This window comes from Megascapheus bottae, chromosome 11 (assembly GCF_031878675.1).
Source record: "Megascapheus bottae isolate mThoBot1 chromosome 11, mThoBot2.hap1, whole genome shotgun sequence".
Lineage (NCBI taxonomy): Eukaryota > Metazoa > Chordata > Mammalia > Rodentia > Geomyidae > Megascapheus > Megascapheus bottae.
Window position 1 is genome coordinate 8,594,601 of NC_143519.1, and position 26,079 is coordinate 8,620,679.

The following is a 26,079-nucleotide window of genomic DNA, read 5'->3' on the forward strand; positions in this document are numbered from 1 at the left end:
CATAGTGGTTGAGTGCTTGCCTAGCATGCACAAAGACCCGAGTTTGATTCCTCGGTACCCCACATACCTAGCAAAAAGCCAGAAGTGTTACTGAGGCTTAAGTGGTAGAGTGCTAGCCTTGAGAAAGTCCAAGGACAGTGCTCAAGCCCTGTGCTCAAGCCCAGGACTGGCAAAAAAAAAAAAAACCAACTGAGATCCTCAAATCTCAGCCTTCTGAGTATCTAGGATTACAATCATGAGCCATCAGTGCCCAGCTTACTACTCATTTTTAAAGTGTTAAATATGCTAAAATGTTGGTGCAAATATAAACTGCCTTAAGTCTAAGTATGCCAGAACAAGTGTCACACATTAATCTACCAGTCATAAATCACATGAAAAAAATTTCTTACTATGGAATACTGAAAATAAAAGATTTCAGGATTTCCTTAAGTATATTTGTCCCTCCTTAAACATTAATAATGAGCTCTTTATATAAACAACTTGAGTAATTTTTTAATATCATAGCCTGATAGAAGGAAAATAGGCAAAGGAAACATAATCAAAGAAAACAGAACTGCCACAGTCTCTACATTTTAATAGGAAGCAAAGACAGGTACCTAAAAAGACTAAAATGAACTATGAGAAAGCATAATTTTCAAACATGGCATGCTCATAGATTAGTGTCAAAGCACTGAAATGTCCTCAAACATTTAGATCTTATTATTTTCATAAAAACTTCCATTAGTCTAGCCTGATAAACACAAGGTCAGCCTAAAAGAACTGAAAGTAACCAATAAGAAGAACATAAGTGACTTTGCTTGAACAATTCTAGATCATTTATTTCAATTATCTACTGGCTGAGTGTTCCTGTTTTTTCCCAGATTTCTCCAGTAAAAATTGGAGACCAGAAAGTGAAGAAATTACAGTCAAGTCACAATCTTTACATATTGAAATAATTTTAAAATGTGATTTCATTTCTGTGCTTATACTTATTCACTGAAAAAATCCTAAAAATACAACAAAATAATCAATGGTCAATTTTATTACAAAATGCTAACTAACTAAATGAACCTAAAACAATCATTTGTAAAGACAAATCAATTTTCTTTGGGTTTTTTGGGTTTTCTACAGAGAATTCCACATAATTTTTAATGAAAATCCATCCACATAAGAAGGATAAGGATAGTTCTGTATCAAACTAAGTCTCAGGAGCTTTGTAGAAAGTGGATAACACCTCATGAGTCATTGCTCCAGTCAGCTATTTTTCCCCCTCTAAAATTCTGTATAACTTGAATTTCACACTTTTGATCTTCATTCTAATATTTAAGAAAAAAAATTTCTTCCTATATAATATGGTAGAATGGCATATATTTTTGTCAAATCTAGTTTACTTATTGTATTATATCCTCTAGTCCCTTAGTGATCTTCTGTCTAGCGTTTTTGTTTTTGTTTTTGTTTTTGTTTTTTTGCCAGTCCTGGGCTTCAGCTCAGGGCCTGAGTACTGTCCTTGGACTTTCTCAAGGCTAGTGTTCTACCACTTGAGCCTCAGCACCATTTCTGGCTTTTTTCTATGTATGTGGTACCGAGGAATCGAACCCGGGTCTTCGTGCATGCTAGGCAAGCACTCTACCACTAGGCCAAACTCCCAGCCCCTGTCTAGCATTTCTATCCATTTGTTGTAGTATGTTATTGAAGTCATCAACTAATATTAAAGAACTATTTCACCCTTCAGTTCTTTCAATATCTTTTGAGAATCTATTTTTGCTTGCAAACATAATGATTAATATTTGCCCTATTGCTTGTATGTGCACTGTCCCAACTCTTTTAACTGGATGACCAAGGTTCCAGGGTATAATGGGCAGACAAAGTGTTGAGGGGAAACCTAAGGCATTAAGGGAAGAAGTGCCATGATGGACCACATGGTGTCTGCCACATGGGAACCTAGATTTTTTTTTTTTCTGGGGTTTGAATTCAAGGCCTGGGCACTGAACTTTGTGCTCAAGGCTAGTGCTCTGCTACTTTGAGCCACAGTGCCATTTTCAATTTTTTTTTGCAGGGGGAGGAGTAAGTTAATTATAGATAAGAGTCTAATTGATTTTCCTTCCTAGACTGGTTTGGATTTCGTATATACAACACATAACTGGATCATGAGTTGATTTTTGGGCTTTATTGTTTGTTTACAAACACATGCTATCAATGTCTGCCAAAATGACATGTTATTTTTCTTCACAACCATAAGAATGGCAATAATTTTTTTAAAAGTGGGTGTGGTGGTCCATGCCTATAGTCCCAGTACTAGGAAGGTTGAATAGAAGGAGTAGGAAGGCCAGGCGGGGTGGCTCATGCCTGTAATCCTACCTACTCAGGAGGCTAAGATCTGAGAATCAAGGTTCAAAGGCAGCCTGGGCACAAAAGGGCCTGTGACTCTTATCTCTAATTAATCCCTAGAAAACAGGAAGTGGGGCTTGGCTCAAAAGTAAGGTGGTAGCCTTGAGCTGAAGAGCTCAAGGACAGCACTCAGGTAGAGTTCAAGTGCCATGACCCACCAAAATTTTTTTAAAAAGAGAGTAGGAAGATCATGAGTTCAAAGCCAATTTGAGTTACCTTTGATCAAGGCCATATCCACTGACTCCCTTATCCCAACCCACTCCTAAAACAAAGAAACTGCTGACAAGAAACCTAAAATAGCACAGAGCCACATGAAAAAGTTTGATTGCTCCCCCAAAAAGTTTCCATAAAACCCAGCAATTCCATAACTGCATACATACTCAACAAAATACTCAATACATGCAAATACATGTTCACAGTTGCACTATTCCTAATATCCAAGAGGTAAGAAACAACCCAATGTCCATCAACAGACAACAGAACAAAATCTGGTATAAAAAATAAAATTCTAGGGCCAGGACTTTGGCCTAATGGTAGAGTGCTTGCCTAGCATGCACGAAGACCCAGGTTGGATTTCTCAGTACTATATACATAGAAAAAAGCCGGAAGTGGTGCTGAGGCTCAAGTGGTAGAGTGCTAGCTTTGAGAAAGTCCAAGGACAGTGCTCAAGCCCTTAGCCCAAACCCAGGACTGGAAAAAAAAAAAAAAAGAAGAAGAATAAAATTCTAAAACATGAAAGACATAGCCTAATAAACACTTCTAAAGAAACCATATGCAGAAGTTCACATACTGAATGATTCTACTCTAAAATATCAGAATAAGAAAATCCATAGCTTGGGCCGGGAGTTTGGCCTAGTGGTTAAAGTGCTTGCCTAGCATGCATGAAGACCCGGGTTTGATTCCTTGGTACCACATACATAGAAAAAAGCCAGAAGTGGTGCTGAGGCTCAAGTGGTAGAGTGCTAGCTTGAGAAAATCCAAGGACAGTGCTCAGGCCCTGAGCTCAAGCCCATGACTGGCAAAAAAAAAAAAGAAAAGAAAAGAAAATCCATAGCAAAAAGTAAATTGTTTGTTTTTAGGAACTAGGTAGTAAAAAGAAATTAGAAGAAGTAATTATTAATAGTAGAGTTTCTTTGAGAAGTAACAAAGACATTATGAAATTAAACAGTGGTGATGATTACAACAAACATGGTAAAAAAAGAAAAAATACTACTTGATGGATGCCAGTGGCTCATGCCTATAATCCTAACTATTCAGAAGATTGAGATCTGAGGATCTCAGTTCAAAGCCAGCCCGGGCACAGAAGTCCATAGACTCTTCTCTCTAACCACCAGAAAACCAATAGTGGCTCTGTGGCTCAAGTGGTAGAGCCCTAGCCTTGAGCTGAAGACCTCAAGGACAGTGACCAAGCCCAGAGTTCAAGCCCCATGACTAAAAAAACAAACAAGAAAATAAACAACAACAGCAACAAAAAACCTACTGGACTATATACCTTGAAAGTCTAGAATTTATGCTATTTATATTTTATGTCAAATTTTAAAAATCTAAGTAGTATGAAAATTTAGAACAAGTCTTTAGTCTTGTCTCTTACAACTATTGGATGGGATGAAGACTGATTTAGAGAAGCAAAAGAGAGAAAGCTATAGAATCTAATATTTTGTTTGGTTATAGAGTTACACAAACATACACAAATGTCAAAATAGACAAATAAAGACAAGATTTGTCCACATTACTGAATGTAAATTTCTCACTGAAAATAACAAAGCTGTATAGAATTACTAAGCTCATTTAAGGGCATGTAATGACATTTAATGACAAGTATTTAGGGGAACATGTATAAGTGCAACTAGTAACAACACAAACTTTCTTTAAAATCCACTAAAAACAACATGAGTAGACAGAGAAATCTTGACACTGAGTATACAAGATTCTTTCAAAAATGTTATGTGAAGCCATGTACACTGGCGGTTCACATCTGCAATCCTAGCCTACTCGGAGGCTGAGCTCAAGCCCAGCTGGACAGGACAGTCCATAAGACTCCTATCTTTAAGCACCAAAAAGCCATAAGTAGAGGTATGGTTCAATTGGCAAAGCCCCACCCTTGAGGAAAAAAGCTAACAGATTGCACAAAGGTCCTGAGTTTAAGACCCACTATTGGCACAAAAAAGAAAGAAGAAAGCTGTGTGATTAAACTTTTTCATCATCCAATACTGAGTTACAGCTAATGAGAAAGAAGATGATTTGCAAGTCATGAGTAGTATTCAGAAACATGGAATATGGTTTAAGACAAGATAACTGGATGGTAGCATTAGACATCTTCTTGTGAAGACAGGCAATTTAAATCAAGACATGAAAGACTACTACAAACCATCCCAGACAAGAACTTAAGTAGGAGTCTTCCAGGTCCCCTGCATCCCCCTCCTTCAACAGAATCTTATAAGACCCTGAAGGTGGTTGTGTTCCAGTGAGCCTATATGACTGAAGAACATGAGAGTAAAGAGAAAGCAAGCACCAAATCCACATAGGGTTTGTAGTCAAGGAAAGTGTGGTGTTATCTACGTGCTGGGTTTAAAGCAAGGACAGGGTAGGACAAGATGAGGTTCTTAAAAGTTTTAAAATACCATACTTCCAGTTATGTGCAGCTAGGCTTTGAAGTGTTAGAAAAAAGGGGATGGGTGGGGGGAACCATTGTCATAGTCCTTAAAAGACAATGAAAGTTTGGAGGAAACTGGTGGGTAAGGAAGATGGGGAATAAAGAGTGTGAGATAGATGTGGAATGAAGTACTGACAGTTCCAAAAAAGAGACTTACAATACACTAATGAGGGAAAGAGGCAGGCAAGGTAAAACCTGAGTTTTGGCTTGAAGGAAAAGGATGTATGTGAGCCCTTTGAATGAGATGGGGTGGGGGGAGTTTCTTGAACATGATTTGTGGTTATAAAAAAAAAGGCCAAGAAGAAATCTGGAAAAAAATTTTTAATGTATAACTTCCTTTCAAAAACCAATCTTGACTTAATTATACTAAGGACTTTTGGTTTAGTTAAAAAAAAAAAAAGATCAAACTTAAATCTAAATCAAGTTCACTTATTGTTTTCTACCACTGGGGTTAAAGATAAACTAGGTTTGATAGCTCTGTATCTCTAAACTCAGAAGTCAAAACAAAATAATCACAGGAGTGTAAATGAGAGAGACAAGATAATCTAAAAGAAAAGTACAAAGAAATAATACAGTAAGGCTTCACTGTCTCACACAACATCAATGATTACAAACTGTCTGCTTCTTATAACATCAATGATTACAAACTGCTTCTTTAATTCCACATACAACATGCTTAAGTGTTTTACAGTAGTTTGCACAAATGGTGACTAAAATTTTAGTTTCATCATGAAATCTCATTAGGTTTCCCAAAGTTATAATGAAAAATTCATGATGCTTGGAGACAACATTTAAACCAATGGTTAGTGACCTTGAGCAAATTACCATTTCTAAAGCTTAATTTCTTATAAATGTCAACAAAAATAATTAAGGCCAAAATTAGCATTAGAAATAACATGTCCAAAGTGTCTGACACATAGAGGGAAATGTTCCATAAATAGAAACTACTATAATGTAAAAGTCCTCTAATACATCGATGCTCATTAGTTATTTCCAACTTTGGTAGTTTAGATTCAGTTTCCAGAAAAGCTATATAGATTAAAAAGAGAATGCAACACATTATCAGGGCTCAGAGTATAGTCACGCTAGAGTATGTGACTAGCATGCACAAGGTCCAAAGTTATCTAATCCTAAGCAGTTTACATTAAAGTATATATATATATATATATACATATACACACACACATATATATGTATATATATATGCCGAGTCTAGCACATTGAACAACCAGGAACTCAAATGAATAGGGTCAAAGATTTTTATTATAATTTAGTTACTTAGAATTAGTACTATAAACATCTTCTCATGGAATCAATGTTTACTTCAATTCTTTTCTTTCTTTCTTTCTTTCTTTTTTATAGCTCATGGGGCTTAAACTCAGGGCCTTGGCACTGTCCCTGAGCTCTTTTGCTCAAGGCTAGCATTCTACAACTTTTTGCCACAGCACCACTTCTGGGTTTTGAGTGGTTAATTGGAGATTAGAGTCTCATAGGGACTTTCCTGCCCACACTAGCTTTGAACCACAATTCTTAGATCTAAGCTTCCTGAGTGACTAGGATTACAGGTGTTAGCCACCAGCACTCGGCACTTGGCAACTTCCAATTTCTTTTTTCTTTTTTTTTTTTTTTGGCCAGTCCTGGGGCTTGAACTCAGGGCCTGAGCACTGTCCTTGGACTTTCTCCAGGCTAGAGCTCTACCACTTGAACCACAGCACCACTTCTGGTTTTTTCTATGTGTGTGGTATTGAGGAATTGAACCCAGGTCTTTGTGCATGCTAGGCAAGCATTCTACCACTAGGCCAAACTCCCAGCTCCAGCACTTCAAATTTTAAATGAACTCACAATGGCTCATCAAAATCATTATATAATTACAATATAACATTTACCAATAAAAGTAGCAGAAAAAAATGGATGAATCATTAATGACACATAAAAGCACAAGACTTTAATACGTCATTTATTTTGGAAGCTAGCACTTCAAAGGGGAAGATTTTATGGAATGTTTCTGAGGTGAGTAAGAAAGAAAAATCCAAAAACTTAATAAAAACACTGATCACCCTAGTTCTTTATTGTATTACTTTGACTTAAATTTTATAATTTGCCTTTATTACAAGCAAAAGTCTAACAGCCAGAACTGTAAATGTTAATTTCATAAATAAAATACATAGGAAGGCACAAGAAATTAAAGAAAAGAAAATTACACTGACTTTAGGATGCCTCTGTAAAAAAAAAAAAAAAAAAAAACCAAACTGAAGAGGAGTTAAGGTCCAGCACTAAAATTTTGAAAGAGAAAAACGAAGTGATAAGAACTAATCAGGAGGGGCTGGGAGTTTAGCCTAGTGGTAGAGTGCTTGCCTAGCATGCACAAAGACCCGGGTTCGATTCTTCGGTACCACATACGTAGAAAAAAAGCCAGAAATGGTGCTGTGGTAGAGCTCTAAACTTGAGAAAAAGAACCCAAGGACAGTGCTCAGGCCCTGAGTCCAAGCCCAGGACTGGCAAAAAAAAAAAAAAAAAAAACCTAATCAGGAGAGGCCCACTGTGATTTACTCATTAGCTTAAAAGTTACAGGCAATAAAAAGATGGAAGGAAGAAAAACAAAAGTAATCTGCAGTCTATCATTTATACAAAGGGAATGGTCATGAGTTAAGATATGTGATTCAAAATGTGGCATAGCAATATAATTCTAGATAGTCTTCCAAACCCCTTTTGTTCTTCTAAGGTCCTCCAAATAGTTCTGTTTTGTTGTTTGTTGGTTTTCTTTTCTGTGTTAGTTTTAGTTTTGTATGTTGTGGGGCTTGGGCCTGGGCATTGTTCCTGAGCTTTTGAGCTCAAGACTAGTGTCATTACCACTTTGAGCCACAGCACCACTTCCAGTTTTCTGGTGGTTAATTGGAGATAGAGTCTCACAGCCTTTCCTGCCCAGCTTGGCTTCAAAGCAGGATCCTCAGATTTTGGCCTGCTGAGCCGCTGGGATTATAGGTGTGAGCACCAGGCCGCAAGTCGTTTATATGGAGATATTAGCAGTAGTACCACTATGTCCTACTAGGTAGATAGATAAGGTACAACTAGGACAAGCATTTTTTAAATTTAAGATTGTATGTAACTAAACTAGTTTAGGAAAGTCAGTAGCTATTCCTTTCAGGCAATGAAGAATACCGATTATTTTAAAACACACATGGCACCTTTTTGCAATCTAGTAAATCTTACTGAGAAGTTAATAATGAAGTGCGTTTTGAAAATTGTTGATAATGCTTAAGAAATAATAAAGAGATGTTATAGACAGATAAAATGAGATTTTCTATGGATTTGCCTTAACCCCAGGGCATTCTTGTAAAACAAATAAACAAACAACAACATGTACTTAATAAGTGCTAGCAGAATTGCCAATGATTTGGTGCAGTTGCCAGAATTTAGTGGCATAATTTAGATGTTTACAAATGAACAAATCTGAAATAATTCTGCCAGATCCAATTAGAAACAGAGATGCAACCAGCCAAACTTTTCGCATTACTGAAGAACTGCTATCCTAGCCTGTCCCATTTCCAAAAAATCATACTTTTTGATGAAATGATCACTTTTTAGATCAATATTTGTCCATAGTACAAGTATATAAACCTTGCCAAATTAAATGTTTCAACTGTAGACAAGACCCCTAAATAATCAACCTGAATGAAGACACAGGGTTTACAGAAACACTGGTGTGGGATGCTAAAAAAAAATCTGAGTTCCTGACTTCTAGGCACTGCAAAATTTCTCTCACCTAGTCACAAATTTCTGTCAAATGTATACAAAAACTGATTTGATGCATTCAATTTGTGAAGTTTTTAATACCTTTGTCAATTAATGACAATCATATATACTTGTGTATTTTCTCAATTAGCAGATATTAAAAGGAGAATATTTCAGATGAATATAAGGCTTTGAAATTAAAAAGTACAAGAGCCATTAAATATGTCCTTTAGTGTGCCTTTTATTCCAATTTAGGATATTCAGTTCTAACCTCTCACATTCTCTTCTATTTCCCTTTACAAGGATATTATCATGATATTTAACATTTTAGCAAAAAGGTAAAATTTTGAAAATTATATATTTTTTTACTCAAATGTTATCAACACACATTCAACTCTGTACATACTAATTTATATTAAATCTCATCTTAAAGACTAGACAATTACTTCTTTTAATTAGCCAGTGATTTAATCCTATAAAAGCACTATGGTTAAAGTACTATTTAGAGTCCGCTTTAATAATAGAATATGATCATTCAACTGATAAAGTCTTCTAATGCACCAAGTCATCAGAAACCTAATACTACTAAAATAGTATTTGCTCTATGGGAATTACTTATTACATCTTTACTCAAGCATATCTGCTGAAAGACATAGAAACCCTACCAAAGTTAATTTAAGAACTTACCAATTTCCTTTGCAATTCTGACAGCTTCATCTGCATCCTGTAAAAGCAGGAAATGAGACTCAACATTAATCCCATGAGGCATTGCACAATGTCTTTAGGGCAGTCATATATTGCACTACTGTCTCCTCTGATTCATTTAATGTTCAATTTTACAACCTTCTAACCCTTTTCATTCAGAGAAATGTAAAATTAATACCATAAGTGGAATGTAAATTCTACCTCATCATTATTATATTAAGAAACTCAGAGCCGTTTGAAATGAGCTGGCAGGAAGCACAACCAGAATCACCAATGATCTGGTGTAGTTGCCAGAATTTAATGGCAGAATTTAGATGTTTACAATCAATAATGAATCATAAATCAGATCATTAAAGCTTGTCCGCAGCCAGCTTGTTTCTGTCTCTCATATTTATTTATCATGTTTTCCTAGGTTCTGTCAGCAGGGGGAGTAGATTCCCTATTGTTTGGGAGGAGTACATTCAGTTTTCCAGAAATAAAGAAGTAAATTTCCATTATCTATATTCCAATTGTTTTTGGTTTGGGTTTTTTTTTTTTGTCTTTCTGGTAATTTTCTTTATCTAGTCTGTCTTTATCTATTCTTTTTTTTATTTCATTTTTAAACACATATTTTATCTTTACAGCTGTAGATTATTACTTATTACATTCAATTAACAAGCTGGTAAAGTGAAATAAACTCCAAAAGACCACAACAGGAAAATGCCTTTGTAAACAGTACAAGGTAAGAGTTTATTGGTATAAGGATTAGTTACTGAAAATTATCAACCAATGCCACTTGTAACTCCTGTAGCCAGAAAAGCAAAAACTTCCCCTAAGGCTAAGTCATTTATTGATCATTAACTGGTTCCTAACACAACCAAAATAGACTAGTCCTGACACATTTACCATATAACAATAAAGAGGATACTGAACTCCAAGCCTCCTACTCAAGTCAATTACTTCTGTAATTCAGTGACACTATCAAAAGTGTTCCGAAACCACTAACACAAGATTGCTGTGTTTTTAGAAAACTTCGAAATACTGAAGTGAAGTCTGCTGCTTTTTAAGCTTTTAAACTATGTAGAACAAGCATGTCAATTCCTCCCTAAAGGGGAAGGAATTGTTTATAACTGGTTCATTTATGTGTAATAAAAAAAATCTTCCTTAAAAGTCTTCAGTACCTAATAACATCCCCTGAATAAGGAGGTTGGCAGGGGAAGTTGTCAGAAAAATTTAATTTCCTTTCATTAGCTAGTCTGCTGCTCCACAAATAGGTGCTTGTTAAGTTCAAAGCAGTCCTGAAAGCGACATCAATTTTAAGTCTTTTTTACTCTAAGTAGTCACATCTGCTAATGAGATTTCCCAAATAACAATTGTTTCCAAGTCAAGAGATAAATCTATACTTCCCACTTTAATTCCCCAAAATCAAGGTTTACTGCTTTATTACACCTTACTGTTTTCACTGACTCCTACATTCTCCAAATTTTAGTTTGAAAGGATAAAAATCCATGAAAAGGCTCATTTAAAAATGTTATTGGTTTCCATACATTGAGTTGGAAGGTTCTTTGTTCTAGCCAGTGACAGTTATTGGAGAATACTTGCTTTTAATAGCCTTTCTGTCAGGAAGTGTTAAACCTGCCAAAAGCGAACAATTAGTGCCTCTCCAACAAACTACAGGAAGACTGATGGTTGATGAAGACAGGATTATAATAAACCTGGAGGAAAAGTTTTCAGCCTTTCAAATGTGTAATGGTATATTTGAAAAAGATAATCTGAGAAGAATTAAACTGAGTTTTAAAAGTTTTGTCCTTGGAAAAAAAACAAGCAAGCTTTAGAGTATAATTCACAGAATTAGTCATATTTTGTTATTTATACATGCATACATACATACAACATACATACATGCATACATACATATTACAGATGGGTCATACACACGTCTCAAAACATCTAAAATTTCATCTGCCTCAAATTTATTAACTACTACAAAACCATCTTTTAACTAGTCAGTACACTAACTTTATGTTTTTACCATAAAAATCAAATTCTAGGAAATGAACTGTCAAGTAAAATCACACTATCTTAAAAATTGCCATTTTACTTGTCACTCTTCATATACCAAAATTTTATTGAGGATATATTATGCTCTATTATGTTCTAGATACTGAAAAATTCTATCATCAATTTTAAGAAAAACTACTATACATACCCTGTTTTATGGTCTTTCAACACATGCAGCCTTATTATTGGGTTATATAAAATTACTTTCTAAAAGATGAAAAGTCTCATACAGCTCCAAAGTCAATGGCCCTGACATATGATATTGTGTAATTTCCATGTAATAATATAGATGAAATTTCAACAAAACTTTGAAACAACTGGAAAAAGACCATCAATCACCCAGAAAAACAGACAATTAAAAATAAAGTTTGGAGAAAATGTGGTATATATATACAATGGAATTCTACATAGCCAACAGACAAGATAAAATAATGGCATTTGCAGGGAAGTAGATGAATCTAGAGTGAATTATGCTGAGTGAGACAAATCAAGACCTAAGGAACAAAAGGCGCATGGTATCCTTAATATGTGGCTATTAAATCCAAAGAGTACAAGAGTGAGGACTCAATATTTGCATACCTCAATGCTATGGACATGGTAATGGAAATATAAGCGTAAGTATATAGACATAAAAACCTATGACTCAATAGGCATAATGTTTTATTTCATAAATTAGTATGTTTCTATGACATACAAACCCTTATCCTAATTTTGATTAAGTTCTAAAAACTAAGTCCCAGTGATTATGTATAGAGATTCCCTTCTTGAACACTTGTTTGTTAAACTTGTCATTTGAAATATGATGTAAAAATCAATGTTAATAAATTCTTTAATAAAAAAATAAAGTTTGGATACAGAAATCATTTCATGCTGGGTGCTAGTGGCTCATGCCTGTAATCCTAGCTACTCAGGAGGCTGAGATCTGAGGATTACGATTCAAAGCCAGCCAGGGCCTAAAAGTACATGAGACTCTTACCTCCAATTAACCACTTAGAAGACCAAAAGTGGCACTGTGGTTCAAGGAGTTGAGCAGCAGCCTTGAGCTGAAGAGCTCAGGGTCAGTGCCCAATTCCAGAGTTCAAGCCCCCATGACAAACAAAAAAAATAAGAAAGAAAGAAAAGAAAGAAATCATTTCATATATGATCCAGTAAGTCATAGATGAAATATATTTAATCATAATCATAATTACAGAAATACAGTTTTAAAACAACGGGATCCTATTTTTCATTCTAGCTAATTAAATTATGATGATGCCCAAACATGTTTACTTGAAGGTAGTAAAAAGAACTTCTCATACAATTAATGTCACAGGAAATGGTGCTAGCTTTTAAAAGTAATTGCCAATAACTGCTAAAGTGAGAACATGTACCTTTTGACCTAGCTATCTTACATATTTAAACCACAGAAAAAAATTATTATTTTATTTGTTGGAAGTTACCCTATAAACATTCTCACATTTTGGCTATAAGGCATATAAGCAAATTCATTATTTTCAATATATTGGTGATGTTTTAATAAGACATAGAAAACAATTTTTACAGGCTTTCACAAGAAACTAATATTCTAAATGTCATAATCATTAAAATGGAGTATTACATTGCCTCTAAAAAAGAATGATACGTTAAACACACTCATTCATTAAGACAATAATCAAAAATACTTAGCATCAACAGTACATGATACTTTCTGCCCACATGGGAGCTTACTACAGTCTCATACACAACTGAGTACTATTCAACTATAAACAAGAATTAAATAGATGAAACTAGAGATGTCTGTGTGAAGAGCAATAAGCCAGACTGAGGAGGACAAATATCCTATGTTCTCTATCATATGAGGAATACAGACCTCAGAAAAATATATAAGCCAGGTGACAGGGGCTCATTCCTGTAATCCTAGTTATTCAGAAGGCTGAGATTTGAGGATTGAGGTTCAAAGTCAGCCCAGGCAGGAAAGTCCATGAGAATCATCTCAAATTAGCTACCAAAAAAGCCAGAAGTAGAGTTGTAGCTCAGTGGTAGAAGGCTAGCCTTGAAGAGACAACACCAAACCCCTGATTTCAAGCCCCAAGGCCAGCACCTAGATAGGTAGGTAAGTAGGTTCATAAATTGATAGATCAATCAATCAACAGAGACAGAAATAGACAGACAGACCCAGACAGACAGACAGATTGATATATAGGTTAATATAAAATGCACTACTAGGGATAGAACCAGAAGGATGGGAGGCTCAACGGAGAAGGTAAAGGCAGGAGAGTGAATACAAGTGAAGTATGTCATATGCATCCATGAAAACAATAATGAAACCTTATAAAAATTGTTTAAAAGCGTGGAGAGACAAAAAATAATAGAATACTGAACTTTGTGAGTATATTATAAGCATAAATGACTATGATACAATGAAACCCCTTTAAAAACAATCAATGTATGCTAATAATATTTAATCAATTATTCTCATATTAGCATGAAAAATATAGTGGTTCAAGTCAGAGGACTTGAACTGAAGGCCTGAGCTTTTTCACTCAAGGCTAGCACTCTACTACTTTGAACCAAAGGGCTACTTCCAGTTTTCCGGTGGTTAATTGGAACTACCAGTCTCATGGACTTTACTGCCCAGGCTAGGTTTAAACCATGATTCTCAGATCTTAGCCTCCTGAGTAGCTAGGATTATAGGCATAAGCCACCATCACTCAGATAAAGATAATTTCTTTTAATTTAAATTTTTTTTTAATTTTTTTCTTTAAAAAAGTAGCTGGGGGGCCAGGAGTTTCGCCTAGTGGTAGAGTGCTTGCCTAGCATGCACAAAGACCCAGGTTCGATTCCTCAGTACCATATGCATAGAAAAAAGCTGGAAAGTGGTGCTGAGGCTCAAGCGGTAGAGCTCTAGCCTTGAGAAAGTCCAAGGACAGGTCTCAGGCCCTGAGCTCAAGCCCAGGACTGGGGAAAAAAAAAAAAAAAAAAGTAGCTGGGCACAGTGGCTCATTCATGCCTTAATCCTAGCTACTCAGGAGGCTAGATCTGAGGACTGTGGTTCCAAGACAGCCAGAGCATTAAAGAACATGAGACTCTTATCTCCAACTAAGGACTAGGAAAGCCTAATGACAGTGCAACCGTTGGCGATCTCTCCCACTGTCTCCTGACAACAAATAGATCCCCAAATCCAACAGACAACTTTATACCACCTTCCTCAATACATCTACTTTGCTATATTCCTATAGATATATATATAGACACACATATATATATATATATATATATATATATCAGTATATATATTTGCTATATACTATGCTATTTGCTCTATTAACTTAGGTCTCAGTCATTGCTTCCCTAAACTAGAGGGTTCTAATTTGAATACCCCTCTCTGCCAATCCATTTTGTTTTGGGGGTTTTTGCTAGTCCTGGGGCCTGAACTCAGGGCCTGAGCACTGTCACTAGGCTTTCCTCAAGACTAGCGCTCTACCACTGGAGCCACAGCATCACTTCCAGCTTTTCTATGTGGTACCAAGAAATCAAACCAGGGTCTTTGTGCATGCTAGGCAAGCATTCTACGACTAGGCCAAACTCCCAGCTCTCTACCAATCCATTTTCTAAACAGCAAACAAAACAATTGTTCTAATCTGGCAATTGTCTCCTGTTAATCTTTCTGTATGAAACTATTAGCAGGTTCCCAAAGCCACATGAACAGCACCCACAGTCAGCTGCCCAGCATTCATGCCATCTTTATCTACAAGCTAAGCTTCCTAACTCTAGAGTTAACATAGTTTTGCAATATTTTCACTGACAACAGTGTTGTGTCCCCCATCAGGCTCATTTTGTAGCTCTCCAGTTACTTCTCATACCTCAAGTACCTCTTAGCTATCACTTTCACTGGGAAACCTGCCATGATATCCTAAACCTCAATTTCAGTTCCTATCCTATATGGATTCATAAAGTCAGTAAAGGCAAATATTTGATATCGACTTATTTCTCAAGAATTATTTTGTAGGGCCAGGAGTTTAGCCCAGTGGTAGAGTGCTTGCACAAAGACCTGGGTTAGATACCTCCATACATAGAAAAAGCTGGAAATAGTGCTATGGCTCAAGTGGTAGAGCTCCAACGTTGAGAAAGTCCAAGAGCAGTGCTCAGCCCCAGGACTTTCCAAAAAAAAATTAATGTTGTAACTAACATTACTTTCTCCAATGAAAAGATTTTTGTGATTAACAGAAGAGTTACATTATATTCACCAGATAGAAGGTGCATAATTTCACGAACATTGGTACCCTTTCTTGAAAAGATTCTTTTTTTAAATAAAGTGAACACTAGGCAAGCCAAACTGAATTACAGGGATAATTTATTTCAAAAATAATAAAATAGCAATAAATGTTTAAAATAATTTAAAATAACTAAACAAGAAAAGGAGAGATACGAGAAATGAAAAAAGTTACAAGATGTATTAATGTATTAATTGTACAAAATAATGTATACCACTGACATATTTTCCATACTTATCCCAGCCCTCCCACTGTTCTCTTTCCTAAACCTGAATACTCCCCATTCTATTTTTATGCCTTTTTTTAAAGATTGCACATATAAGAAAAAAAACACGTTATAGTAATAGATAAATCACATTCCGTTGTGTATAACACATATTCTTTATCCATTCATTTACTGCTAGGCTTCTAGGCTTATTCCACAACTTGGTTGCTATGTAATAGTGTCCTAATAAACATAGTGTACAGTTATTAATATTATATGGTGATTTTGCTCCCTTTGGGTACATAAGCAGAATTCCTATGTCTAGATCACAGGCATTCCAATTTTTAGTTTTGTAAGGAACCTCTTATCCTGACCTCCATAGTGGCTGTACTAATTTATATTCCTACCACCAGTACATAAGGGTTTTCCTGTGCCCCACTTCTACATCCTCAGCAACATTTGTTTATTGTTTTGTTGATAATAGACATATTGACTAAGAAAAGCTGGAATCTCCAAGTCATTTTGATCTACATTTCTCAGATGGCTAAATATGTTTAACATTTTTTCATGTATCTATTAGCTATGTGCATTTCTTCACTTGAAAAATGTCTACTCAAGGGTGGGGTCAATGGCTCACTCCTGTAACCCTAGCTACTCAAGAGGCTGATATCTGAGAACCAAAGTTCACAATCAGCTCACCTAGTGAAGTCCTCAAGATTCCATCTTAATTGACCAGCAAACATCTGGACTGAATGTAAGACTCAAGTGGAGAAAGACAGATATGAGTAGAAAAGGCCAAACAAAAGAGCTCTAGGTGATGAGTACAAATCCTGTACTGGAGGGGAGGGGGAAGCTGAATTTATGCTGAGCATAGTGGCAAATCCCTGCAATCATAGACAGAAGCAAGAGGTTTGCACGTTCAAAGCTAGGCTGGGATATATATATATAATATGCATATATTGGATTTAGTGACAGGAAGAACACTGCAAGAGAAATTCAGTGAGACTGAATAAAGAATCAAGGTTAGTAGATTTGTTTAAGTGAAGATGAAAGATACAGGCAAAAAGGCAAGTAGGGATAAATCTTGTAAGATGTTCTAAAGCAGTAAAGTATTGTCTGATATATGAGAATCATGAATGTCCTTTCCACTAATCATATGAGTCTTGTTTATCATACTTTTTGCTTGCTTGGCCAAGTGACCATATCTGTTTGTTCAGTATTTTTAATAGCAATGGGAATTGAAAGTAGCCAAAAGATGTGAATTTTCCAGAGAATAGAGAAAAGAAAATCAATAAAAACTGTATTCCATAAAGGTTTAAATAAATACAGCTGGAGTGTAAGAGGAAGAATTGTTTTTACAGTATATGTAGAACACCCCTTCATTGATACAACAGCCAAATAGAAGAAGACAGACTGAGATATAGTGATTCTTCATCAGTATCCAGAGAGAAACATCAGCTCCACATGCACTAGCTACACATACACATACACATACATGTACATGTATGCATACACACACATACATACATACACACACCACAGAGGAATACCAAAAACCCAAGTCCCTTATATATAAATAAATATAGAGGTAGATAGATATGCATATACTTCCATATACATGAAGTTCTTTCTAGTAACTTACAATGCCTACAATATTAATAATATGTAAACAGCATTAGGGACGAATGACAAAGAAGAAAATCTATACATGTTCAGAACAAACACATTTCTTCCAAATATTTTCAATCTCAGGTTGTTCGGCTAGGGACGTAGAATATGGACAGAAGGGGGGAATGAGTGCACAGATAAATATAGAAAGCCATTGAGGCTATTCATAAAGCAGAGACCAATGTCTGTAGCTATTCTGCAATGCTTGAAATGGTTCTAGACAATAAAAAATTGTCCAATAGGAAATGCCAGGGGAATAAAAAGTAAACACTAAGATGAAGAATTCTTGCAAACTAATTCAAATCACAAGGTTAAAAGTCTACAGAGAAAGTTTCTCGCTAAAAAAGAAAGCATTGATTTTTCTGTGGAAGAAAGCAGGCCATACTCCTGGCCCTCCTCCTCAGAATTTCTCAGCAGGTGGTCTGGTCACTCATAGCTGTTTCTGCACAGGATGAAAATTTTTTTTGGGGGGGGGGCGAGCATTGTCCCTGAGCTCTTCAGCTCAAGACTATAGCCCTACCCTGGAGCCAAGCCCCACTTCCCATTTTTCTAGAGATTAACTGAAGTTAAGAATCCAGGTCCTTTTGTGCCCGGGCTGGCTTTGAACCTTGATCCTCAGATCTCAGCCTCCTCAGTAGCATGAGCCACCCACGCCCCGCCCAGGATGACAATTTATATCTGAGATAGAGAAGACAGATATAGATAGATAGATAGATAGATAGATAGATAGATAGATAGATAGATAGACAGACAGACAGACAGATAGATAGCTCAAAAATTTCATGGTAAAATACATAGAACATCATTTTATCATTAAATGAAATCCAGATGTCTGACAACATATTTTTTTAATCATCAAGTTTATCCCTATGAGTCAAGGCTGATACATTACACACAATGCTTAACTAGCTTCTCATTCTTTTCAGTTCATGCCACTACAAATAATCCAAGTTAAACACTGCTACTTTTTTTTAACCTCACATATAGTCAAACCCATACATTATATCCATATTCTCTTCACAGAATATTTAGCTTGAGGACATACTATAAAGATTTGAGCAAAATAGTTTCTCACCTTGACTACACCATCAAAGCCAGGAATTGTGTTAACCTTTGCTTTCTTGGCTAATAATTTGCTTTCAATCTTGTCACCCATGGCTTGAATAGCATGTGTATCAGGCCCAATGAAAATGACATCTTCTGCTGCCTGTGGAGAAAAACAAGTTGAAATTTATAACAAAAGCATTACACAGCATGATATGGAGTCATGATTTTATAAAAAGGAAACCCCATACATATACGCATAATTATATACCTATGACTACAAATTTGTAATTACTATATTGCTACAACAAAAACTACTTTAAAGCATCTGAACCAAAACATTAAAATGTTTAATACTACAGAGTATATAACATGTACATATAGATATAGAAGAACAAAATCATATCATACAAGTTGAAATTAATGAAAAACTCTTGATTGATACTGGCAGTATAATTTTGAAACCAACTTCTGTGATATTTCTACATAATACCTTGTCACCCAATGTGAAAAGTAAGTTCCTCTTTAAATTACCTTGTAAATCTCTATATCCTCGATGTGTTGCAACACAGTGCCTAGAAAAACACAAATAACAAGCTCTGTGCCAGGCTTTGAGATAAATGTGGGAGATAATATGGGTGAAAATTACCACGTATCAACAACGAAATCAAGGGAATATGAACAGATCTCAAACAAATTCAGGAAACATTTTTATCCCATGACAATAAAAGCTTAAAAGAATATTTTTATTCTGTGACAATAAAAGCTGTGTCAGGAATAAGTATGCTAGTCAGGTGCTGGTGGCTGACATCTGGAATCCCAGCAACTCGAGAGACTCAGATCTGAGGATCGCAGTTCAAAGCCAGCCCAGGCAGAAAAATCTATGAGACTCTTATCTCCAATTAATTACCAACAGGCTCAAATTGACACTGTGGCTCCAGTGGTACAGCATAATAAGCCTTGAACACAAAAGCTTAGGGATAGCACACCCAAGCCCCAAGATTGGCTATATATATATATGTGTGTGTGTGTGTGTGTGTGTGTGTGTGTGTGTGTGTGTGTGTGTGTGTGTGTGTGTGTGTACACACATATACACATATAATATGCCAAGGTGTCGTTTGGGAATACCATGTCCTGAACCTCATCAATAATAGTATAAAGCTGCAAACAATGAGTGTTACAACTGTTATATATTATGTAATAGCAAGAAGTTCAGATGAAGAGGCAACATTAGACTTATCGGATAACAAAGTCCATATATGTATAATACATAATACAGGAACTCAAATATTTACAATCATCATTGATATGAATGGCAGGATTCTAAATAAGAAACTTTTTGGCATAATAGATATTCTCCATGTAGTGTTTACATCTAAGTTTTAACAGAACCTTATTTTCATGAAAAAAATAAAATCTGAGAAACCACAAAAACTATAAAGCCCATGAAAACTATAGTCATTCTATATGAAAAATGAGAGCCCTATACCTCAATTTAATCTGTGTTTTCAGTGGGATAAAATAATCATTTCAGACCAAAACAAAAATGATATTCCATTCTCTTATCCCAAGTCTGCAACTCACTAAATACGACGTGAAGAGACAACTATCATGATTCAACCAATTGTCTTTCTCATTTTGCCTACTAAACTACAAGAACTACATTATGAATACTGTTTTAAAATCCACTGTTCCAGGCAGATGTAATCAAGTAATCACAATACCCACACAAAGAGATAAAGAGGAATATAAATGAGCACATCATAAATACATTATGATTATAAAGTAAACTTCTGATTAACAGGAGTCCAATGACCTAAACCACTGATTAACGAAACATTTCTTATAGCTTCTAATTTGTGAAAACTTATTCCAAAATGCGTTATTATCCAGGAAAATGTTCACATCAATTATTTAGTGACTATTCTTTGTCCCATTGCAACACAAAAGAAAAATAGTAGTATGCTGAATAACTATAAATGTTTCCATGCACTGACTTTCTTTTTTTACCATTACATTTTACATTTTATCATTACATCATTAGAACTATCTCTACATTTGCCTTCGTGTATAATTACAGAAAACTAGGAAAGGAGCATCCTAGACTTGTGACTCCCAAAAATGAGGAACATGCTTCAATTAAAAGATTACTTGATCAGGGGCCGGGAGTTTGGCCTAGTGGTTAAAGTGCTTGCCTAGCATGCATGAAGACCCGGGTTCGATTCCTCGGTACCCCACATACATAGCAAAAAGCCAGAAGTGGTGCTGAGGCTCAAGTGGTAGAGCTCTAGCCTTGAGAAAGTCCAAGGACAGTGCTCAAGCCCTGAGCTCAAGCCCAGGACTGGCAAAAAAAAAAAAAAAAACATTACTTGATCAGAAGTGGGCTATGTGCTTTACAACTGAAGGCCAGATAGTCTTCTGCTAACTCTGCCTTGTCTATGTGTTTGTGTTGTGTGTGCACAAGTGTACACACCTGGGAGTATCATGTGTAAGTGCACATGCATGCACATCCCTACACAGGTACTGGGGCTTGCACCTAGGGCCTGGATGTCGTCCCTGGGCATTTTTGTTCAAGGTTGGCTGTGCATTACCACTTGAACATAACTCCACTTTCAGCTTTCTAGTGATTTTTTGGAGATAAGAGTCTCATGGACTTTCCTGCCTGAGCTGGCTTCAAACTATGATCCTCAGTTCTCTGCCTCCTGAGTAGCTTGGATTACAGGTGTAGGACACTGGCATCTCACTAATTCGGCATCCTTGTTTTGTTTTGAATTTATTTATTTATTATTTTTGTGCTACTACTGTGGCTTGAACTCAGGGTTGATGCTGTCTCTGAGCTTCTTTTGCTCAAGACTGCTGTGCTACCTACCGCTTGAGCAACTTGAACCACAGTCCCATTTCCAGCTCTTTTTTTTTTTAAGTAGTCTTTTAGAGATAAGAGTTTCACAGACTTTACTGCCTGAGCTGGCTTTGAACTGCGATCCTCAGATCTCAGTCTCCTTAGGATTAGAGTCATGACTAATTCTGTATCTTTTGTTAACCATTATGGCAAGAAAAGGGGAGGAATTGGGGGGAAGGAGGAAGAGGAAGATAATGAGAAGAGGAAGAAGAAGAGGAAAAAGAAAAGGAGGAAGAATTAAAAATAAGAGCTTTTAGCTTCTTTCAATTCTGCCACAAAAGGTAAGTAACAAAGTTGGTTATGAAAGAAGTAAAGATTTCTCCACTTTTTTTATCTTTTCATCATTTTTTGGAAAATACTTTAATAATGATTCTCAGGAAAAAATATATTACAAAAGCTGAAATCACTGCTCTAGGATTCCATAAATACTGTGGTTTTTGTTTCTGGTAAAATTTTTATCCATCACAGAGCTTGAACTCTGGGGATTGGGCATTGTCTCTGAACTCTTTAGTTCATGGTTAGCTCTCGAACATTCGAGCCACAGAGCCACTTCCAGTTTTCTGGTGGTTATTTGGAGATAAGACTCTCTCAGACTTTCATGCCAGATCTGGCTTTGAATGTCGATCCTCAGATCTTAGCCTCTGGAATAGCTAGGATTACAGGCATGAGCCACTGGTGCCCAGCTACAAATACTTTTTAAATCCAAGAACATGGCTACTATGGATGCCAAAATAATAGAATATACAAAGATAGGTTGGAGGTTAATATTGAGATGGGTTCTCATGTCAGGGATCCCAGGAGTCAAGTCACTGGTATTGGTAACAGTTGGAAGTTTAGTCACCCTGTAAAAATATTTGTCTTATGTTTTCCTGTATTTCTTTTAAAATAAAAATTCTGAAGACAATTTTTTAAAGAAGTGAAACCAGGGGCTAGGAGTTTAGCCTAGTGGTAGAGTGCTTGCCTAGCATGCACAAAGAGCAGGGTTCAATTCCTCCAGACCACATACATAGAAAAAAGCCAGAAATGGTGCTGTGGCTCAAACAGTCGGTAGAGCTCTAGCCTTGAGAAAGCCCAAGGACAGTACCCAGGCCCTGAGTTCAAGGCCCAGGACTAGCAACAACAACAAACAAACAAAAAAAAAAAGAAGTGAAATTAACACCTAAACTATGAATGAGCCACGGCAGCACACCCATGGCAAATAGAGTATTTCCCAGGCCAGTTGGCCAGCCTCTTCAAGGAAAATTTGCCTTGAAAAAATTAAGAAATAAATGCATTTTCATGTCTGGCTGGGATATGTAGGTAAGACTGCTTGCCATTTTATACAAAATGAAAATGGTGAAATGCCATTAGAGATGATGGGTGGAAACTATAATGTACAAAACATTAGTTTTACCGGCTTGAACAGGCAGAAGAGAATCCAGCCACTACACCATCTCTCTTTCCAATATATTCAATTTTGGATCATTACCATTTAACCTGAACTCAGTTTGCTTTCAAAAGCAGTCATTAAAATAAGACCAACACTTAAACATATAGGAGGGAAGTGTTCTCCTAGTGAATTGCTTATGATCACAAAAATACCAGTCCTACAGAGAAGTAAGGGCCCTGACACTACCACAAAATACTGCCATTGACCTTTAAAGCTGAGGCGATGACAGCACATGATTCAAGAAGACTGATACAGGAATCACAATTAAATCTAACGATAACTAGAGGATATCTATGAAAGGAAGACAGAATGACCTAGAAAAGGATGTTCTCAGCCTCCAGTCCCCTATACACAGAGGAGTCCCTTGGAGCTGGGGTGCAGTTCAGTAGCATAGTGCCTGCCTGACCATTCACAGGCTTTGGGTTAAAGGAGGAGGTACTAATCCTGTCATTCTTTAGGATAAAAATAAATTTTGTTATTGTGGAAAATCAGTCAGGAGAAGTGCACAAATGTTCTATTTTAAAATTCTAATAAAAGCATAAGCCTGTTAGTTTTTTAAGTCATATGGGATGCTAACTGTGAATTCACATGAAATCTAATAACATACTCACAAACTGTACTTCATTTATGGAACATGGTGTATACTGTGACTTTGTTTCACCAATGGAACCTGTGTCTTTTCCCTTTCAATATTACTGGGATCTGTATTTCATTTAGTCTAATGTACAGTCTGTATTAAGTGTCTACCTGGCCCAATGTGCTCAAATGGTACTATTACTTCCAGATGACAAATAATAATATCAAATAAGTATAATAATCAAGTATGACAATAATAATATCAAATAAGTATAATGATCAATATCGTCTATCAAATATTTTAGGGTTCCAAGGAAAGATAGGGTAAACAAGAGGTTATCATTTCTTTCATTAAAAACCACTTAAACCTTAGATGTCTGGATGTCTTTGTACTTTGGATAGCTTTGTACACTTTTGTGAGAAGTTTCTTAAATTCAAACTACTATATTAAATTTGGAACTGTTCTTCCATTCCTAAATGATGAAGATTAAAATTTGCTAGTGTTTATCATGTCTTCTTTACATATCTGATCCTTCTTTTTATCTCCCTATTATTGGCACTTCCAGAAAAGAAGTAGCTAAGCTTCAACACTATATACCTTGTGCAGGTAAATCTACTATAAAGAGATGAGTTCGCATAAACCTGATTAGGCTGTTAACTTTTTTTCTCCCCAGGAAATGTAGAACAATAACAATTACAGGTCAAAGACTCATTCTAAGTTCCTAATGTTTAGGAATGCAAAGGAAGTATTTTGTGCCTTCTTCCGGCCTAGAGGTGTTCTAGGAAAAAGCAAAAAGAGGCTTCTAGGATAAATTCTACAGATTTGCTTTATCTTGTGAAAACTTAAGATTGGTGGAACTAGCAATAATCACAGGACAGATAGCAATAGAGAAGATACCCAGAGAAAACTAAGAAACAATTTAGGGGGAAAAAAAACTCGAAAAAACATTGCACATTGGGATAAATTTTCATCTCCAGCTACTAAAACTTATGGTTTATCAGAGTATTTGGAAAATAATACTAAATTTCCTTTGATGAAATTGCTAAATATATCAGCTTTCTGACATTTTTCAGTTGTTATATTTACTTCTGCTTTGTAATAGTGCTTTAATTAAAAATACAAATGCAAATTTTGAAGTACTTTTAAGATGCCTCTTTTCAGAGGACAAGGTAAGAAATAACAAAATTTAAAATCTGACATGCACTACTGATGTACTCCTCATGCAAGCCAATTGTAGAAATAATTTAGTGTTGAAGTTGTAATCTCTTCCTTTATATCTTTAATAAAAATACCTTTATTTGATAATCCCTATAATTTAGATAGTTAAAATGAACTATTTCTATATCTCTCTGATTCAGTTTTTGTTTATGGTTCATGAATACTGAAATTAACTCTTACTGTTAGGTTCCAAAATATTTTCCAGTTCAAGTTCATAATATAACATAATAACTATGAATTTAGATGAGCAATTTTGTAGTTCAAGCAGAGAAAAAAGTTGATAGCGCTTCAATTAGCAGGAGCAGATATAGATACAGGCATAGTCCTCATAGGTATAGTCCTTGAACACTCACAGAGCTGAAGGCAAGGAAAAACAGAAAGCTGGGACACTGCAGACAGGACATAAACTTCTGCTTTTTGTATGTATATGTGGGGGAAGGGGGTCATGTGGCTTGAACTTGCCTAGGTGCTGTCCCTGAGCTCTTTAGCTCAAGGCTATGCCCTACCCATTAGCCAGGCCCCACTTCCTTTTTTCTAGAGGTGAACTGGAGATAAGAGTCTCAGATGGCCTTCCTTTCCAATCCACCAGCAGAACTGAGACCACAGCTAGATGCAGATTTTCAGATGCAGATTTTTGTCAAAACCCTCATGGGGAAAGACTGTCACACTCTAGGATAACCCCCAGACATTACAGAAAATGTAAAGGCCAATATTCAGGATAAGGAAGGAATTCCTCCTGATCAGGGGAGACTGATCTTTGCTGGTAAGCCACAGGAAGATGGATGCACCTTATCTGATTACAACATTCAAAAAGAGTGTAGAGAGGGAAAAGGAAGAAGTTTTACACCACTTCCAAGAAGAACAAACAGAAGAGAAAAGAAGGTTAAACTCGCTGTCTTGAAATACTATAAGGTGGATGAAAATGGCAAAATTAGTCGTCTTTGTCAAGAGTGCCCTTCGGATGAATGTGGTGATGGAGTTTTTATGGCTAGCCACTTTGACAGACATTATTGTGGCAAGTGTTGTCTAACTTACTGTTTCAACAAACCAGAAGATAAGGTATGAACCAGAAGACTGGGTATGAATTAATAAAAGGGCACAAACTAAAAAAAAAAAAAAAAGACTTTTTGTGCCCGAGCTTGCTTTGAACCTTGATCCTCAGATCTCAGCCACCTGAGTAGTTAGGATTACAGGCATGAGCCACCACCAAGATCGGCTTTAGACTTCTGTTTTATTTGTGCTAGTCCTGGAACTTGAACTCAGGCCCTGGGTGTTCTGTCTTGACGTTC

The 26,079-nt window shown here is 36.1% G+C and overlaps 1 protein-coding gene and 1 pseudogene across 3 annotated transcripts in view; one reads left to right on the plus strand and one right to left on the minus strand.

Annotated features, from left to right (window-relative positions):
* Pcca (propionyl-CoA carboxylase subunit alpha) overlaps positions 1-26,079 on the minus strand; it is a 274,525-nt gene that overhangs the window by 187,097 nt on the left and 61,349 nt on the right. For all 3 annotated transcript variants that reach the window (XM_090341922.1, XM_090341920.1, XM_090341919.1), the window contains 2 exons: positions 18,699-18,830; positions 9,440-9,476 (listed from right to left, as the gene is read on the minus strand). In XM_090341922.1, coding sequence (XP_090198048.1) covers positions 9,440-9,476; positions 18,699-18,830 — 169 coding nt within the window. The remainder of the gene's footprint in view (positions 1-9,439; positions 9,477-18,698; positions 18,831-26,079) is intronic.
* Positions 25,415-25,855, plus strand: LOC150056723 (ubiquitin-ribosomal protein eS31 fusion protein pseudogene; annotated as a pseudogene).